This window comes from Fusarium redolens (genome assembly GCF_020744475.1).
Source record: "Fusarium redolens strain MPI-CAGE-AT-0023 chromosome Unknown BKA55scaffold_5, whole genome shotgun sequence".
Lineage (NCBI taxonomy): Eukaryota > Fungi > Ascomycota > Sordariomycetes > Hypocreales > Nectriaceae > Fusarium > Fusarium redolens.
In genome coordinates this window covers 485,971-504,572 of record NW_025763668.1, presented here as the reverse complement: position 1 = coordinate 504,572, position 18,602 = coordinate 485,971, and the positions used below count along the sequence as shown (strand labels likewise).

Here is an 18,602-nt window from a genome sequence, read left to right as displayed (position 1 = left end):
TCTAGCCTCCTTTTAGTCACACTTCTCACTATAGTCACTAGTTTCTATCATCCGTTGTATGCCTCCATTCTCAGCCCGTTAGATAGTGCCTTCGCTGTGAAGCCATAATAATTGATATTCTGACCCCCATGATCAAACGTGTTCAATCTCGGCTGCCTTCATCTTTGAATCTTCACGCTCATCCAAGGCCCGAGCAGCAATCCCTTGGACATAGTTGTCCCTCGCCTGAGACGCCAAGATGGGCACATCAGGTCCGAAGAGCAGATCCATGTCCTCCAGCTGAACGCCCTTCGTCTCTGGGATGAACAGCCATGCAAAGACAATTGCGAAAACAGTACATGTACCAAAGAAGAGAAAAGTTCCGTAGGTAATTCTAAGAAGTTAGCAGGTATCACTACTGCTTGTGTAGAAGTCAACTTACCCTATAACCATGTGAGGTAAGCTGTAGACAACGATGAACTGCGTCACCCACTGGATACAGATACAAAACGACATACCAAGCGTGCGAACTAGATTTGGGATGATTTCGGACGTAAACAGCCAGGGAATTCCATTCCAACTCATACCATAGAACAGGGCATAGATATACACCATCGCGACAGCAGTCTTTGCCCCAGCATCCCTGGGTGGGATGTGTTCGAAAGAGCCGGAAATCTTAGAATAACCGGCAAGGTAAAACATTGCAATGCTAGACCCAACTGCACCGATAAGCAGCAGGGGTCTCCGTCCTAGCTTATCGACCAGGAAGGCGGCGTAGAGCATGGTGGCAGCCATTTTAACAATTCCAAATATTCCTGTGGCCAAAAGGCCGACAGATGTTCCGGTGAAGCCGATTGACCGGAAGATTGTTGGACAGTAATAATTGATGGCGTTGATACTAGTCTTGTCAGCTGTGTTCCGTCAAAAGCTAGTCATTACTCACCCTGTGAAGTTTTGGAAAGAGACAAGTCCACAAGACAAGACCATCCTACCACGAACACCAGGTTGGAACAGTTCTGAGAAGATCTGCCGCCAGTTTTCCCTTTGCCCTGTTGATGACACCTCATGTTCAATGGCCACCTCAATCATTGACATCTCTCTGTCGATATACGCATGATCTTGGGGAAGACTGCGAACCCAACTTAAATTCTTCCTGGCATCCTGAAGCTTGCCCTTGGAGACCAACCATCGAGGTGACTCAATCATGGGTATCATAAAGATCACCAATAGCCCAGCGGGCACGAATTGAATGGCAACAGGAATGTGCCATTGCATGCTACCTTCTGGGCTGATGTTCTTGTTAACACCATAGTTGACCCAGAACCCACAGACCAGTGCAGCTTGAAGCATGACTTCGAACGTTCGGACGAGTCTTCCACGGATCAAGGCCAGTGAGCATTCAGAGACATAGATGGGGAGGATCATGGCACTGGAACCGACACCCCAGCCCGTTAGAGCTCGACCGATCATCTGAAGCGCAGCGCCGATGGAGAATATGATGGCAGCAAGGATCAGAGTCGGTCGACGTCCGAAGCGTTCAGCGACAAGAAAGCTTGACGCACATCTGAAAAAAGCACCACCTTGGAAGGTAGAAACGATATTGGATGACAGATTTGCTTTCGCAGAATCGCTTGCTGTGTCAAGGCCATACGTTCGCTGGAAGGAGGGGAGACTGAGGGTTCCGCCAATGAAAGCGCTGTCGTATCCATATATTGCAGCTGCGTTTGTTAGTAGCGGCCAGTTGAGATGGAGATGATAGACATACAGGCCCATGATGCAGACATGGCGAGGAGATAAGGTCGGAAGCCATAGATCTCATGAGGAACATCTTCCCCCTGGAGCGATGAAGCTCTTACTGCAGGAGGATTGCGCATGAATAATGATTGTATCGTATAGTAAGTACAATGGAAAGCCTGTACTCAAGATCAATCAATATGAAACTCGTTCCCGTCTTAAATGCGAACTCGGAGAGCTGCTGATCCTCAGGCCATGCACGACCCGAGGTTCTGGCACGCGACAAAATATTCTGCGGCCTATTTCCGCTACCATCATGAAAACATTCATCCACCCCTGAATTATCCCCGCGTAGCGCATCATTTTCTTCAGGAAGTTAGGTCTTGGCACACCCCGGAAAGGGATGGACGCGGGGAAGCTGGGGTAGATGATCGACATCAATTCTCTGATTGGTATCACTACGATCATTTGGGTAAATACTCATCCAGCCGATGTATCTTTCATGTTTTTGGTAATTATATCCTCTGATCTGGTCTAGTGATAGGTTAGTGATTCATCGTGTGATTGAGTCAGTTCACCGAACAACTGCTAGGCCAAAGTCTCTGAGATTCCAAAACGTTTCTGTCATTTCAGAATTCTGTATGGTATCACTAGACAGTCAACATGACACCAAAGGAACTCCCTTCGTTCGATGACTTACCCTTGGATAAGAATGGTCCTCCGGGCAATGCTTGGGGTCTCTAGGGACCAGACGATCAACTTGGTAGGCTCAACTTACTTACGCCAGAGACCGTTCGCGCAGCAGCAAGTGAGATAAAAGAGGGTGTCAGAATATCTTTGGACTGGCCACTTGACAAGATTTCCCATCCACCTTTTGGAAGACAAGCTCTGGAGCACCGGATACTCAACAAAGCTCCGATGACGATGAACGACGATGTGATTACTCTGAATACGCAGAGTAGCACACAGTGGGATGGGTTCAGGCACTATGGTGAGTACCACTTTGTTGAATTCATGACAGTACTGACGGTCGGTTAGGGTATCAAAGAACTGGGCAGTTCTACATGGGTCATAAACAGGAGGAATTTGGTCCAGGCTCACAGACTCTTGGGATCGATGGTAAGCTCACGAATATGATTACTTTCACAGGCTCTGTCTGACCGTATGCTCACAGCTTATGCCAACAACGGTGGAATCATTGGTCGTGGTGTTCTCATAGATTGGTACTGCTGGTCCCAACGCAACAACATCTCCCTCTCACCCTTCCAAACCAACGCCGTCGAGATATTCCACATCCACGCCATTATCGCCGAAAATAATATCACATTCCGTCAGGGCGACATCCTCTTCATCCGCGTTGGTTTCACTGCCCACTACAACGCCCTCTCTTCGCAAGAACAAGAGAACTTCCCCAGCCGCCAGCCCGGAGGTCTTTTAGGTCTTGAAGCTACAAAAGAATCCCTTCGATGGCTTTGGGAAACTGGTTTCTCAGCAATTGCCTCCGATGCCGCTGGCTTTGAACGAGGACCCGCGACAGGGGCGTATAACCATCCTGATGTTAGCATTCATCAGTGGGCTTTGGCAGGATGGGGAATGCCGATTGGTGAGCTCTTCGATTTGGAGGAGTTGGCCGAAAGGTGTAGGGAGAGAAAACGATGGACATTCTTTTTGACGAGTGTTCCTCTCAAGGTACCTGGTGGAGTAGCTAGTCCAGGAAATGCGGTAGCAATATTATAGAATCACACCCTCCGTTTCGAGAACGGCATCTTATAGATTCATGGCTTCCTTCTTAAAAGATCTGTAGCCAAGCACAGAGAGCTACATTCTGCCTGATGGTCTATTAACCATTTAGATACCAGAGTCACCCTCAAAGAAATCTTTCTCCCCAGCCTGCCACGTCTTCCAATCCTTACAAACCCTCTCCGCCTCAATCATATTTGGTGAACCCACGGGGAATAGTTTATTCGCATCTCCCTGTCTCTCAAGAACCTGCATCGCCAGGCCTTCAGAGGCATGACGGGCGATGTGGCAGTGCATCAACCAGATACCTGGATTGTCTGCCTTGAAAGCAATCACGACGAAACCGCTGCGTGGGAGAAGAACGACATCACGTCTTGGTGGGTTGTCAAGCTTCAAGTTGAGTCTACTTGGGTCGTAGGTCTGGTTCTCTTCTTGTTGGAGAATTGCAAAGTCATGGCCGTGGAGGTGGATCTAGGAGTGTTAGTGCTGGAGGGATGTTTTATGAAGTGGGATGCTTACTGGATGAGCGTTGGTGCGGGCACTGAGGCCTTCTATCGTAAGGACAAAGTAGACCTATGACGGTTAGTCGTGATGCCTGAAGAACATTGAAGGCGTTTGGCACATACCCATTCTTTCTCAGTATAATCTTCAGGAATCACCACCCACTTCGGCGGATATGTATCCCTCGGTTCATCCAAGTGGAACATAACCGGATCAGAGTAATTAATCTGTAGTGGTCTAAAGTTCTGACCAGGTCTCTGAAGACCAAACGTAGCAACCGGATACTCTTCCTGAAACTCAGGCGTGTTCTTGGCATTCGGATCAAAGGTGACATTAAACCGTTCACCGTTCTGATCCGCTGCTTGAGCATTGGCAGCGGGACCGATATACCATGGTATCTTTGGTCGAAGGGATGTATATGTCTCATCAGAGCAAGCTTTGCTGATGTTGACCCAAGGTTGAGAAGATGGAAGAGCTTTGTCAGAGTGGTTATATCGTAAGATACCGGTCTTTTCATAGCCTTCACCTCCTGGGGCTACGCCACATGCATCAGCGACCCAAGTTCTGATCCAGAAGTTTCCATCCTCTGGGACTTCGTTGACATCGCCGGCTAGAGGATTAGCCTCAACAATGACATTGTACCGTTGACCGATACCAATCAAGACTGACGTGTTGAAGTACGGCTCAATAGGAACGAAGTCTGAAGTGACAATCTGAAGCCAGTGATTGTCAATTGAGAAGACGAGTGTTGAGTCAAATGAAGTGTTGATGAGTCGAAGCAAGTATCTTTTTGGACGTCGCGGTCTGTCTGTTGGCGTCTTGTTGAAGTATAATTCGTAATTTGGGGGGATGGGAAGGGTGGGAGTGTAGCCGTAGTGAGAGACGTTGCCTGCGCCATTGAGAAGAATGGTCTTGTTGGAGAACTGAGAGCCGGGGAATAACAATCTGAAAGCGCTCTCGTGAGCTGGTGTTTTGGTCAGCAGGAAGGCTTGTGAGGTGAGATGAGAGTTACTTACACCAATCCGTCATGATCAGTGGCCGCTTGGTAGCATCATAAGGAGCGGATTGCGGACCATGGATGGTCTGAGTCATTAGCATGAGCTGACATGTCAGTGGGATATTGGCAACTTACGATCGGGCCTTGGAGACCATCTGCATACTGCACAGAGTAGTGACTATGATACCAAGACGTCCCGTACTGAGTTGTCTTAAAGATATAGCTGAAGCTCTCCCCTGGTGCAATAGGACACTGAGTAATGCCGTTGACACCGTCCATGTCCATGGTCTGGTTCTGCCTAATACCATGCCAATGAATACTGGTGCCATTTCGTTTCATACTATTGATCACCGTAATGTTGAATGTCTGTACACTAATCAGCACAAACCAACCTCATAGGATGCAGACACTTACGTCACCCCAACAAGCCTCAAGCCAAGGCCCAGGATACTCCCCATTAAACAACTTGGCCTCCGTAAAATTCTGCCCATCAGCATTATACCAACTCTCCGTAATATTAAGCGTATAATTCCTCACAATACCCTTCGGTGCAAAGTTCTCATAATTAGTATGAATGTTGAACTCTCGTCCATCAGGATGTCTAAGCCAACATTCTCGATTTTCAGGGATGGAACATTGAACGAAACCCGTCATTTCTGGGTATTCACACAGGAATTCATGATCCCCGGGTGGCGGGTTGAAGATCGGAAAGCCAGGGCTGGGATCTTCAATGTGAGTGTGAGGATGATTGGGGCGGAGAGGATGTTGGTAGGGGGAGTGAGTGGAGGTGGGCCACATTGTTAGCCATGCGACTATACTGACGCAGGCGTGCCATACTCGCTCTATGAGAGCCATTTTGAGGATGTTTCTAGTGGTTTTGGGTCGATGCCTCTGTGTCTGTGAGACGGGATTTAAATGAGAGCGCCTCTCGATCTGACCGACGTTCATCACGCGGTCATCTCAACCTTGATTTCGGAGAATATGCAAGCTGATGACGCCAATCACATACATAAGTTCCCGTCGTAGTCATCGCCATCCCCTAAATCCAATCATATTCCCACTTTCAAGCAAATCTGCGATACGAGTCCAGCTGGTCAAGGATCATGGTCTTGGCACTCAAATGTTTCAGCCCTAGGACTTTTACTCTCACCCAACCACCCAATCCTGAGCCGCCTGTAGATTACTAACATAAATATGCCTCGTCATGTCTTACCGCAGCTCACAACCACAAACCCATCCTTGCAGAACTTCAACCCGTGATTACGCCCACGGTCGTACAAATTGGTGATGACTTAGGTAAGACCACATATAACCCAATGATCTCTCACCGAGGCGTTTTTAGGACACGGTAAGGCTTGAAGCAGACCAATCAGATGATGGCGTATGTTGGTCCAATCACTCTTTTGCTTACGGGTGGAAACTGAGGCTGAGTATGACGAATACGAGGGGTCACGCGTGAAGATATGCTATTGAGGAAAACGGTGCTCGTTGAGTTCCCGGCGATACCGGTACGCGGTACAGGACCGATAAGAATCTTTTGAGCGGTGAATGTGAGGAACTTATGGTTTTGTGGTTGATATGAGTAGGCTTACTCAGGTTGGGCAGATGCTGCGATCCGGAGTCCGAGGTTCTTACGTGAGAATGGCGGTCTCACGTCCGTATCGCGAACGAACGGTTTCAGCCCAGTCATCAGTGGCTAACGCCAGTGCGCAAAGGTAATCTTCCGGCTGAGCGCATGAATTGACCGTAAACGGGAGACGTCACAAGCAGGTCTCGGGCCGGTACGGACGTCTGGGTCATGATCAAGGTCCATATGATTTCAACTAATATACACCAAACAAATCTTGAAAGAGCTCCGGTATCTTTGAACTGACCATCAGCGCTAGCATCTTCGCTTGTCGGATCAAGAACGGATATTCAATACCACTTCAGCGTACTAGCCCATACCAAGTCCCACATCCTTGGTACGTCCCCTCCAGCCTCCACAGCATCAGCCCACTTGACGATATGTTTCAAAACGGCTACATTATCGCAAAACTGTACGGCAAAGTCAAAATCCCTTTGTAATTGAGTCTTTTTGTAGATCTCCATCCATCGCGAGTCAAGTCGTTCCATTTCCACCAAGAACACCTCACGCAAGAGTGTAGTTTCATGTTGATGTAAATGCTTATGGTAAAGGTCGCATATCTCGCCGTTCGTGTCGTGCCGGTATCGTCTGTGATCAGGCTCAGCCCATCGCGGTTGTTCAAAGAGGAATTGGGGGACGCCACAGGCTTTCCAAAGGGGGACGATGGACACACACTCCCAATCAACAATGCCTGTAATGTTTCCCATGTCGTCAACAAGAATGTTGTTTCCGTGTAAGTCGTCGTGATAAAGAACTGTGGTCTCTGCTTCAGCGTGGAATGGAAAGATGCGCCAAATCAGCCGTAGCAATCTTTGAGCAATCTCAAATGTCCGGGCGGCATCGTCGATCTCCTTCACCGCATCACAGTCATGGTCTCCCTTGCCACACCACTTTGCCATAGTCGCTGTCGCATCCCTTTTCATCGCCTCAAGCCGTGCTGCAAACCACTCGCTGCTGTTTCGGAAGGGTCCACGATTGATGTCGGATTTGTTGATTAGGCCGTAGAAAAAGCAAGTAGAGACAATTGGACCGGGTCTTGGCAGCTCGCTTGCGCATACGGGAGGGTAGATGTTGCCAATTCCGGAAAACTTCTCGAGAAACAGAGACGCTATGAAAGAAGCGATTTGGCGGACTGTGTCGGTTTTCTGGGGGAGGGTGAGATGCCGCCATGTTTCCTCCAACCGTGCGCCTGGGAGCTTGCTCATCAAGATCCATTCATAAGTAATCGGAGAATCGCGCAACGCATCAAAATGAATGACTTTCGGTATCGGAATATCGGTGATTGCCGAGGCCCATTGAATCGTAGCAACTTCGCTCATGGTCTTCTTCTGCGGATCAACAGGGAGCGCGACACGCAGCAACAGCGGAGCTTGATCGTTGACTTGCACTTCGCAAAGCTTGTTGAAGCAACCTTCGGCGAAATGCTTGACGTGAACGTTTTCGGTGTGGAAGATGGCTTGGATCGTTATTCTCATCTTGTCAAGATCAGGCCGGAATTCCCATCGCGGGGTGAATCCGGGATTGCAGTCTTCCAAATCAACGTCGGCGAGAAGTGAGGTTCCGGATCCTGAAGCTGGCATCGTCGCGCGCAAGAGACAAAATGAAGAAACGGTCGGATATAAGAGGAGGTTCTCTGCTGTGTTCAAAAATGAGGGGGTCATAGATGGAGAAGAGAAAAGTGAGGAAGGGAAGGAATCGTAGACGAGATAACGATTTTGCGACGGGCAGTTGCTCTCGGCGCATGACTGCAATAAAGCTCCATGTTTGTGACAGTGCATCGCTGAAGATGAAACAAACTCAATTAGAGCAGTTTGTCACGGCAGAAGCGAAAGGTCTTTTGCAAACTCTGAATTGTTGAGGTTAACGATAACTTGCGGAAGTTTGTTTGCCTCTCCGTTTGCTCCCACCGTTTGTGGTCGCGTGAGGTTGATGAATAAAGGGACACATGCGAAATCATTGGGCGCTTGGTTGTTTGATTGAGTTTTCTACGTCCGTTGTCAATGGCTGACATCGTTCAACAATTAAGTGCAACTTTGTTTGCCTCCTTCGTGGGTGAATAAAGTCTGTATTAATTGATCCCCACAAACCCTAGGTTATTTGCGCGTTCACCAGACACGCGTCCTTTTTTCTTCACGAGAGAGAACTAATTCTCATCCTGCGGATACTTCAGACCATTCGCAGCTCTAATCTCATCCATCAACTCCATCAGTCGAAGAGTCTCGTCCAACGGAACAACATCACTCTCCGTCTTTCCCTCAGCAATATCCTGCGCAACAGCATCGGCTTCCCAGTAAAATCCCAACGTTCCCTCGTGTCGCTCCACGTTGAACACACGTGTTGCTCTGGTATCGGCTGCAGGAGGACCCGGGCGCTCTCCTTCAGTGACGCGGAATCCACCAGGGACACTGACTGCGGGACCGAACAGGGTAATACTTCCGTTGGTGCCCTGAATGTAGCCAAATTCGTCGGGGCCTCGGTATCGGAAGCTTGATGTGCAGACTCCTGTTTTGACACCTCCGTTGGTGGAGGGGTATTCGAGAACAACAACATTGGCGGCGTCGATGCCGTCCACTATATCCAGCGACGAAAGAACCTTTGTCGGTTTTGGATGATCTTTGCCAACCTTCCAATCACCAAGAATGATTGAAGCAAATGTCAGCGTATAAAATCCGATATCGAGCAACGCGCCGCCACCAAGCGCGGGGTCTTTGAGACGATGATTATCGGGCAAAGAACTAAGATCAAACTTGTTTCCAAAGTCAATGGAAATCCGTTGGACTTCACCGATGGACTTCTTGACAATTATCTCCTCGTGCAACGCCTCGAACAGTGAACAAAATCTCACCCAGGCAGCTAACAAACGTTAGCATACAGTCAAACAAATGATGGCGTGAACAAACCTTCCATGACAAAAACACCCTTCTTCCTCGCCGCGTCCACAATATCCTTTGCCTCCTTCGCATTGATAGTAAATGGCTTCTCGCACAGAATATGCTTACCAGCTTCAATAGCATCGAGACAGTTCTTTCTATGCAGCGAGTGCGGAGTTCCGATATACACGATGTCCACATTTGGATCATCGTAAACACCCTGATAATCAGCGTAGACTTGAGGCTTGGGTTTATCAGGCGCTTTCTCCCAAAGCTTCTCAACGAAAGAAGTTCCTTTTTCGATGGACGATGAGCCGATGGCTGTGATGGTGTGTTTTGCTTTGGCGTCGGGACGAGTGGTGAGGAGGTCTCGGAGGAACATTGAGGAGACCCATCCTGTGCCTGAACGTACGATTAGCTCTGAACAGCGATATGGATGGGAACCGTACCTAGGATGCCCCATCGTAGGTGAGGTAGAGAATCTGCTGAGCTGGCCATAGTTTGAGCTGATATCAAGAGGTATTAAGATATTGAGGGTGAGAAATGCGTGAAACAGGCAAGTGGTTAAAATAAGGTAGATATCGTGCGAATTAGACCCGCAATACTTTTGAATTCGGGATAGTAGTCACCGAAGTACGGCAGCCAGCTGTCAAGTTAAATACTTCAAGAATGTTTTATCCACCAACTCATCCGATCTCGGAGTTTGATAGCCTATTGATCCTTCAGAACTTGATTTTCGAGAGTTTCTTGGCATTTTTATGCCACTCTCTGGTCTCTCGCGGAGTAGCGGATCTAACACCGATACTCCCCGAAGAGCGGGGTTGTGTCATGATACCATCTACGGTCCACCAAGGATAAAATCAATGCGGGGACAATCTATCAATGACGCTCTAGCCGGGTGAATGAGAAGATGCGGTGAAAAGGGAAGTTGATTTGTAAGGTAACGTTAGATAAAAGCTGTCCAGCGATCGATTAGATAAAAAGTCTCGCGGATCTCTGACGAGGTGAAGTTAGTCTCTCAATCAAGTAAACAGCATACCAATCATGGCACCAATCAAAGTCGGCGTCGTAGGCTACGGCAACTCCGCCAAGAGTTTCCATTTGCCGTTCATCACTTCTATCCCAGACTACGAAGTAATTGCTATTCTCCAGAGAAAAGAAGCACCAGCAGATCCATCATCCGCCCCGAAAGGATCGCACTGCACCGTTGACTTTCCTCACATTAGGCATTATCGCACACCTGAGGAATTCTTCGCCGACAAGGATATTCAGTTTGTGGTTGTCGCTACCCAGCATGATACACATGCATCTTTTGCAGAGAAAGCGCTCGATGCGGGCAAGCATGGTGAGTGGACCTTTGCAGGGTCGGGGTGATACTAATATGAGTTTAGTGATTGTCGATAAGCCTTTTGCTGTATCGGCTGAAGAGGCAGATAGAGTTATTAGACTAGGTGAAGAGAAGGGTCTCATCCTGACTTGTTTTCAGAACCGACGATGGGTGAGCTTTTAAGTCTCACAGCACTTGTATCAACGCTGATCGTATAAAGGATGCCGACTTTCAGACCCTCCGCCATCTCATCAACAAAGGTGCACTGGGCGACATCAAAGAGGCTGAATTGCACTATGACTTTGAGTCACCACCGTGGCTGTCTAAAATGGGAGCTAAGTACTCCCCTGGCTCTGGCATGGCCTTTGGTCTCGGTAAGACACCAATAACAATTTTTCATGGCTCACGACTTACCATACGCAGGTACGCACAGCCTCGACCAAGCGCTTGTTCTGTTCGGACGTCCAAAATCTGTGACAGGCTTCTTCCGAGTCCAGCGCGACGCTGAAAGTGAAGTTGAAGACTCATTCACGATTATTCTACAGTATGATGGCGCGCAGAAAGATCTTCTCGTCACGGTTAAGACCGCTGTAACTACGCCGATGGCACAGCAATTAAAACAGCTTGTTCGAGGAACAAAGGGTTCTTTCATCAAGGTGAGCATCCCCATCTGTTTTGTTCCAGTAGTGAGTTGACCTTTTTCAGTTCCAAAAACACAGCCTGTGCGCAACAGAGGACGGTATCGCTGCCGGCCTAAAACCGCTCGATGAGGGTTTCGGTGTTGAGTCCGATGAACTGCGGGGCATTCTCACGACATATGAAGAATTTGATGGTCAAGTCCAACAGTACGATCCAGAGATCAAAAAGTATACTGGTCGATACCCAAGCTTCCCAGGTCGATGGTTGGGATTGTATGAGAATGTCGCTGACGCGATTAATGGCAAGGCAGAGTTGGAAGTCAAGCCTACGCAGTCGCGCGATGGGTTGAGAGTCATTGAGCTAGCGAGGGAGTCGCACCAGAAAGGCGCCACAATTCCTTGGTCATGAGGCGAATCCTCTTACTCTGTTCAATAAAAAAGAATAGGGTCTAGCCGCATGCCTTTTATCACCTTAAATTAAACCGCTAGGAGTCAGATGGTGAAACAGCAAAAAGAGAGGATAATAGCGGGATTTAACCGCCTAGATTGGACGAACAGGGAATCGAACCCTGGACCACTCCCAAATTTTCCAGAACACTGAATTATGCTAAGGGAGTATTATACCACTAAACCATTCGCCCTGAATGGGATTTGTTGGAAGTGCGCAGGCGAATTACGGCTCAGGTGCGCCTAGCCAGGGCTGCGCGAAATGTTCTTTCTCAATTTTCTGTTCTATAGTCAAAGCAAGACATTGCTCACAACTTGTTCGCGGCAGGCAGTAGTAAAGCCAATTGGACTGTTTGGAACGGTCGCGGAGGAATAAGTGGCGATGAAGTAAACTGTGCTGTTGGTGCGCACCGTGAATTGACCCATTGGATCTTTGCTGTCACCAGGGTGAACTTTGAGCGTGACAGGAAGCTTGCGTGGGGTCAGTTACTGTTCGTCAGTGAACAACATTCATATCACACAGCAAAAGGATTAAAACAGAAACACATTAGGTGCCAAGTCCATCTGAATCACTGCAGTCAATCATAAGCCAGTTGAGGCACACCCATCATCATTCGCCTTTGATAGTGGACCCAGCGCTTTTGACCACAGCGCTGAATCAACAAAGGCGACAAAATGTTAACAACTTTCGCATCAAAAACAAATGCTTACTTATTCTGGCAAAAGAAGCATATGATAATTGACATAAAAAGTAAAAAGGTCGACAACGGCAGGATTCGAACCTACGCGTGCGAACACAATGCCTATGATGTCTCAGAAGAGATAGCAGGGCATCGCCTTAACCACTCGGCCACGTTGTCTGAGCTTTCTGATTATGTCAAACGGGCTCGTTATTTATTTTATTATCCGTATACATAACCATATTGAACTCAGCTCTGACCTAACAACCTGAGACATGTGCTGGGAAATAACAAGTCTTTCTTCTGTCACATAATTGCTTTATTGAAGAACCTCACAGATGAAACTTTCAGGTTGGTTGATTTTCTTAATTTTCTTAATGCTTGTGATTTTGGTTAACTCACTTCCGATTGTCCCGGTTTTCTATGGCAGTGTAAACTTCGTGACCTTGACTCAGGTTTCCAAGATGACCGACCTAGAGTTTCTTCAGCTCGGAGCTATGAGTCTGCTGATTCGTTGGTGATGCCACACAGTATGGACCCTCTCACCTTGAGGCTATGCCTTTGTGTTTCATTAATTATATAATGATCATCGCCAGACAGGTTGTTTACAGCGGATGCAGGTGATTGGTCGCCTCAAGAGCTGTCCGATGTGACTTGACAGGCAAAAGCATTCAAGTATATGCTCTCTTGCGTTGACACAGGTCTCGCAGGTACCCTTGCAGTGCGGCAATTACCTACACAGTCTTGTAGACAGTATAACAATTCTCCCCCGGCTCGGGCCACCTAGCTCAGCTCGGATCAGCCCCACGGGCGGATCTTCATCCTCTGTTTCACTGTTTTAAATTTCCGGGGAACCCCTGTTGAGTAATTCCTCATGAGGATCGATAATCACCTGGTAAAGTTTGAACTTTGGCCCCCAATGTGAATTGCCTGTTTAGGACAAATATACGTGATCAGCGCCCTGCCTTGGTTGTCAGCTTCGTGGGTCCCATCCTTCAGCTCTCCTCAAACACGATATTTTTAATGTGAAAGCGATCATGACGACACATGGCATTTAACTTGAGAGAGAATTTAATCAACATGATGCAAGTTTAGCAGGGGGGCAGTGTTCTAGTGTTTTTGTATCGGGGGATGAGACGTACTCAAGCATATATAAGCTTCGTGTTTCTCAGGATATATTCCCATTCTACTAGCTCGTTACCCAACCTTCAACACCTCTTCTCATTCAAACGCACCTTGTTTCCAAGAATGAAGCTCTCAACCACAAGTATCGTCATTATCCTTGCTGCTACCTCGCAGGTAGCAGCATGGTATGGTAAGTCTTCCCATCTTCTCATACTGCCCTCCCTAATTTTGACTTTTCCAGTGACATTCTACGATAACACAGAGCGCTGTAAAGTCGACGGCGAAACGAAGTACCAGATCCTCGAAGGCGACAAATACGACTGTCACACATTCGGCGCCAGCATGGACGGCGTAGACTGCGTCCACTTCGTTGAAGGTGGTCGCAATAGAAAAGGCTGCAAGGGCTTGTTCAAAGCTCAGTCAGCCAAGCCCAAGTTGAACACAAACTCCTATTGCACGTTCTATCCCTATGCGGATTGCAGAGAGCTTAGTATTCGTAAGGATCCGGGCCAGTGTGCAACTACGTTGGAAATGAGTACTGTTAATGGGCAGAAACCGGACTATATTGCGTCTTTCAGATGCGTAAGTTTATCGACCAATCTCCGGTGACGAGCTTACTAACAGTATGAATAAGCAAAACAGCGAGTAGGAGGCTCTCCGAAACTACATCGTTTTCAGGTTATTCTGGCCTATGCAACTGCACGCCAAAGAAGCTCTAGAAATAAGAAACTCTTCATGTTTAAGACATCAATATAAATGCGTTACGTATCCCAAACGAGCTATGCCTTTGCCCAATAGCTTGTATAAACACTCAAGATTATTGAACCTACTATACTTCAAGACGCATATAAAAAGAAAGAAGTAACAAATGTTTCTTGTAGACTAGCATTAGAAGTCTATCGTCCAACATTGCATCTCTCTGTAAATAATGTTGTCCCTTAGAATTACCCTACAGCCTCAGCATTTTCCCCACTCCAGCCCCAGCCCCGGACTTTTTCCTATCCAGCAAACAAATCAAGCGCCGACCATTATAAGTTAGCCCACACACAAACCTGCTTTCCATAAGCCGGTAAACAATGTCTAATCCACCAAGCCTTGGCAAACCCGTTCCCCGCTGTTGATTGCAACATAGTCGGAGCTAAATGAGCCAATTCTCATAGCTACCTACTATAAACGGTTTAAGCTTATCATCGGCTAACTTTCTTACTGATAAGCTATGCTGATCGGCGGGGAAGTTCGGTCATTATGCCCCCGATGTATGATGATCGTCACGGACTAGGAAGGTTGTTTGGAGAGGTTTAAAAGATGAACAGCCCGCATGATAGGGTTGCACTGTTTTTCTTTCGACGTTGGATTCTCTTCACGAGCTGGAAATCATGACGCTTCGCACTGCTTTCACTGGGCTTCTGTACGCTGGCTTGGCCACGGCAGTCCGATATAACGGCAATCAAGTTGCCCTTGTCAAAGACGGTGAAGAAGCTGCCAAGAACTTTCCCGAGGTCGAACAGATTCAGCTCCAGTCGCCCGCCTTCATTGATCCGAAGAGCATCCCCGCTGGATTCGACAATGGCACAAGCGGACCAACAAGCGACGCTACTCTGAGTATGTTTTGAACTCATCCTCTGGTTCTATCCACTAACATTCGTAGACTACTTCCTCGAGAGTCTTGCATCCCGTAATGGGTGGTTGACATACAACAATCCATCATTTAAATCCGACGAAGGACGCTCAATTCCTTATGTCTACCTCTCCACCTCATCCCAGCCTGAAATCAAGGCCAATTCATCTTCATCCGAGAAGCTCCGCGTCTACCTCCAAGGTGGCGTCCACGGAAATGAACCCGGCGGCGACCAAGCTCTTCTCGCTTTGTTGGGCAAATTCGACGCCAACTCAACCTGGGCAGCGTCAATTCTCGAAAAGATGGACATTATGATCCTGCCCCGCTACAACCCTGATGGCGTCGCCTACTTCCAGCGTTTTCTGGCAACAGGATACGATCCCAACAGAGATCACATTCGCTTCGCAAGTCAGCAAACCCGCGAGGTTAAAGCGCTGATTGTTGACTTTGCTCCTCATGTCATGGTTGACGCTCATGAATACAGCGCCAATCGCGCTTATGGACTCAAAGATCAGTGGGCGCAAGCCGTCGATGGTCAATTTGATCCTATGAAGAATTTGAATATTCACAAGGATATTCGAGAATACTCTGAGGAGGTTTTTGTGCCCAGAATTGCTGGCGCGATGGATAAGCTGAATCTGCGCTGGAGTCCTTATATCACTGGAAATGCTAGGGAGGAGCCTTTGGTGTTTACACAGCTTGACACGCAGGCGCGAGCGGGAGATGTTTCACTGGCGCTGACACAGGTTATGGTCTTCCTCACTGAGACGAGAGGAATCGGTCTTGGAAGCCAGCACTTCCAGCGTCGCGTTGCTTCAGGACTTACCATGATCGAGGCCATTGTCCAAACAGCCGCTGATAAGGCCGAAGAGGTCTACGAAGTCGTCGAAGGCGCCCGCAAGAAATTCATCGACGGAGTAGACGAAGTCGTTGTCACAGATTCCTTCCAGCCTACAAACCGCACCTGGGACTTCATCGACCTCCCAACCGGCAAACTCGTCGAAATCCCCGTGCAATTCCTCAGCTCAACACCCGTGAAATCCAACCTTACCCGCTCGCGCCCCGAAGCATACATCTTCCCGCAAGCATGGAAAGAAGCCGCCGAGCGTCTTCGCCTCAATGGCGTTAATGTGGAAAGCATCCGCTCTGAGTTCCGCGGTGAAGTTGAAGCATATAATGTTACGAGCATTGAGTTGGCCAGTACTGTTTATCAGGGAACTGTGCTGAACAAGGTTACTACTGAGATTGTGAAGAAGGAGATTATGATGCCGGCGGGGAGCTTTTGGGTTCCGACAAGGCAGGCTGCCGCGGGATATGCTTTTACTGTTCTTGAGCCGGAGAATATTGATTCGTATGCTACGTTCAATATTCTGCCGGTTAATGTTGGGGATGAGTATCCTGTGTACAGAGTCTTGGGCTAGTTTGTGGCTATATCGCTAGATCTACATAATCGCAGCTGAAAATATTCGTCTCTAATCTTAACTTCACGTATTAAAACTTTGGGCGGTTCAGATTGGGGTCGAGTGATTTTATTTGACTTTTAGTCTCTCAAACAAAGCCAGCAATACGTACCTATTTCTTAACAAAAACACTGACACTCCACTTGGAGGTCTATTCAATCTAGATCGTCCCCCGCTCAAATATACCGCCTTATTACCATGAGTCTGAGGTATACTCGAGAGGCGATTCAGTGATTGTCTCAAACAGCGGCTTGATAGGCGACTCGTAGGAAGCCTTACTCATCTCACTCGCTTGGATAGCCCTTGCCATCGAATCAACATTCAGAGTCCCAAGCTGTTCAGCAATTCGTGAGATCGAACTCTCAGCCAGCTTTCTCTGCTGCTTCAAGTAAAAGCGAAGCTCACGCTCCAGTGTCTGGATATGCTTCCAAGACTCACGAAGCTTGCAAAGCTGAGCCTGACGTTCCTCGCCGTGGATGCCAGATTCAAGTTTACCGACAACTTCAACGGCGAGGTCAGAGTACTCGTGTTCCCGACGCTCGAGTCGAGACTTGAGTGAGGCGATGAGATCTTCCAGATCTTGCCAGATTTGGCCGACCTCTGAGGGCTCGGGGAGGGAAGTGAAGCGGACGCTTGAAGACATGATTTCAAGAGAGTAGTTGTTTCTCAGGAGTGTGAGTGTTGTGATAGAGCGAAGACCTGTTGAGTTAGTATGAGAGACGGTTGAAACTTACCTTTAAAACTGTGAGTCTTTGATGAGAATGAGAGAAATATTCCTTGACCCTGGCCAAGCGGTGCTTTATAGCTGAGATTATGCTCGCCTTTGTTCGGTGGCCAAAGCGTATTGCGTGTAATGAGTTTTGGCGGAACATGAGTACTGAACACGTGAATGACCTGACTGTTCTGTAGACTATATCTTAGCTCTTTGCGTTAAAATCTCACAAATATCATAAAGTGAACAATAGGGCTTGGACATAGTGTCACTGAGAAACAGACAAATAGAATTTATGTAGTGATGTTCATTTCTGGGAACTTTCTGTTAATATATTGTGTGCTTAGTTCATCAATGAGGTTCTGAAAGAAACCTGGGCAATGAACAACCAGCATGAGTTAATAGATGGCGTCGCTGAAACGCATCGCTTGGCTCAATTTTGATGTGAATCTCATATTCAACACAGCATCATCTAGGTATTTAGTTAATAAGAATGTTACTGTCTTCCTTTGGTTTCATGGTAACTTGTTTGTTCTCTTGATGCTTGAGACGCTATAAGATGGCCGCTATGCCTACACCGGAAGCTCCGTGGCGGTTGGTGGAGATACAGTGTCACTAACACTATGAAACAAGCCCACACAGTACGCGCATAACATTATCCATTGATAAGGTGAGTTATGCAACTGGAAACATAAGATGTGTGCACAGCATTTTTGATGGGAAAGACAACAATTATCAGAATGATGCTGATCTTCAAATCCACGAATTTTCGCAATCTCGATGTCCCAGAAATTGAATCAACTTGTGAGTGATTACATTGACAAACTCGGATCCCACAATTATTGGTCAAGAAATAGGCACAGGCAATAGTCCATGCTCTAATGCACGTCTCCAATAGTCCCGCGGTATTGCAGCTCAGCTGAACCCCAGAAGTACTCGGCACTGAGACTCATCCAACCACGCATTTTAAACTGAGACAGACTTCCCCGCTTCACTGGAGAAAAGGGGAATTACCAAGATTATCAGCAAATGAACAAACTCAATTGTTAGCTCTTGTGCATAATGTGCACCCCTCAAAACCAATTGGCATGCGAAATCGTCCACATCTCTACAAACGACGTCGTAAATACGTGATAGAATCCGGTAC

General features: G+C 47.6%; 9 protein-coding genes and 2 non-coding genes across 11 annotated transcripts; 4 read left to right on the top strand and 7 right to left on the bottom strand.

Annotated features, from left to right (window-relative positions):
• Positions 1-77: 77 nt before the first annotated feature.
• On the bottom strand, positions 78-1,853 carry BKA55DRAFT_638707 (general substrate transporter; the record flags this gene model as incomplete). The annotated part of the gene is made up of 4 exons (XM_046197085.1): positions 78-373; positions 422-877; positions 923-1,697; positions 1,745-1,853. The coding sequence occupies 4 exons, from the start codon at positions 1,851-1,853 to the stop codon at positions 133-135; spliced, it is 1,581 nt and encodes a 526-aa protein (XP_046051712.1). The 3' UTR covers positions 78-132.
• A 523-nt stretch (positions 1,854-2,376) lies between these two features.
• On the top strand, positions 2,377-3,450 carry BKA55DRAFT_591807 (uncharacterized protein; the record flags this gene model as incomplete). Its single annotated transcript, XM_046195309.1, has 4 exons — positions 2,377-2,428; positions 2,465-2,704; positions 2,752-2,832; positions 2,888-3,450. 4 exons carry the CDS (start codon positions 2,377-2,379, stop codon positions 3,448-3,450), a joined length of 936 nt encoding a protein of 311 aa, XP_046051711.1.
• Positions 3,451-3,561: 111 nt separating this feature from the next.
• BKA55DRAFT_536706 (multicopper oxidase-domain-containing protein) lies at positions 3,562-5,806 on the bottom strand (the record flags this gene model as incomplete). The annotated part of the gene is made up of 6 exons (XM_046189856.1): positions 3,562-3,924; positions 3,973-4,026; positions 4,080-4,918; positions 4,971-5,037; positions 5,087-5,317; positions 5,366-5,806. 6 exons carry the CDS (start codon positions 5,804-5,806, stop codon positions 3,562-3,564), a joined length of 1,995 nt encoding a protein of 664 aa, XP_046051710.1.
• Positions 5,807-6,868: 1,062 nt separating this feature from the next.
• BKA55DRAFT_591805 (phosphotransferase enzyme family-domain-containing protein) lies at positions 6,869-8,158 on the bottom strand (the record flags this gene model as incomplete). The annotated part of the gene is made up of 1 exon (XM_046195308.1): positions 6,869-8,158. The coding sequence occupies one exon, from the start codon at positions 8,156-8,158 to the stop codon at positions 6,869-6,871; it is 1,290 nt and encodes a 429-aa protein (XP_046051709.1).
• Positions 8,159-8,721: 563 nt separating this feature from the next.
• On the bottom strand, positions 8,722-9,946 carry BKA55DRAFT_536704 (uncharacterized protein; the record flags this gene model as incomplete). Its single annotated transcript, XM_046189855.1, has 3 exons — positions 8,722-9,431; positions 9,479-9,850; positions 9,898-9,946. 3 exons carry the CDS (start codon positions 9,944-9,946, stop codon positions 8,722-8,724), a joined length of 1,131 nt encoding a protein of 376 aa, XP_046051708.1.
• Positions 9,947-10,492: 546 nt separating this feature from the next.
• On the top strand, positions 10,493-11,943 carry BKA55DRAFT_723810 (uncharacterized protein; the record flags this gene model as incomplete). The annotated part of the gene is made up of 5 exons (XM_046201058.1): positions 10,493-10,793; positions 10,840-10,946; positions 10,996-11,149; positions 11,199-11,431; positions 11,481-11,943. 5 exons carry the CDS (start codon positions 10,493-10,495, stop codon positions 11,820-11,822), a joined length of 1,137 nt encoding a protein of 378 aa, XP_046051707.1. The 3' UTR covers positions 11,823-11,943.
• Positions 11,944-11,960: 17 nt separating this feature from the next.
• Positions 11,961-12,054, bottom strand: BKA55DRAFT_t94. The gene has a single exon. It is a non-coding gene; the product is annotated as a tRNA-Ala (tRNA).
• Positions 12,055-12,621: 567 nt separating this feature from the next.
• Positions 12,622-12,720, bottom strand: BKA55DRAFT_t93. Its single transcript has one exon. It is a non-coding gene; the product is annotated as a tRNA-Ser (tRNA).
• Positions 12,721-13,788: 1,068 nt separating this feature from the next.
• On the top strand, positions 13,789-14,314 carry BKA55DRAFT_687286 (uncharacterized protein; the record flags this gene model as incomplete). Its single annotated transcript, XM_046199044.1, has 3 exons — positions 13,789-13,855; positions 13,907-14,247; positions 14,300-14,314. The coding sequence occupies 3 exons, from the start codon at positions 13,789-13,791 to the stop codon at positions 14,312-14,314; spliced, it is 423 nt and encodes a 140-aa protein (XP_046051706.1).
• A 433-nt stretch (positions 14,315-14,747) lies between these two features.
• On the top strand, positions 14,748-16,736 carry BKA55DRAFT_294743 (uncharacterized protein). The gene is made up of 2 exons (XM_046185570.1): positions 14,748-15,267; positions 15,314-16,736. Exons 1-2 carry the CDS (start codon positions 15,042-15,044, stop codon positions 16,702-16,704), a joined length of 1,617 nt encoding a protein of 538 aa, XP_046051705.1. The 5' UTR covers positions 14,748-15,041; the 3' UTR covers positions 16,705-16,736.
• A 200-nt stretch (positions 16,737-16,936) lies between these two features.
• Positions 16,937-17,386, bottom strand: BKA55DRAFT_687284 (uncharacterized protein; the record flags this gene model as incomplete). Its single annotated transcript, XM_046199043.1, has 1 exon — positions 16,937-17,386. The coding sequence occupies one exon, from the start codon at positions 17,384-17,386 to the stop codon at positions 16,937-16,939; it is 450 nt and encodes a 149-aa protein (XP_046051704.1).
• Between the last annotated feature and the right edge of the window lie 1,216 nt (positions 17,387-18,602).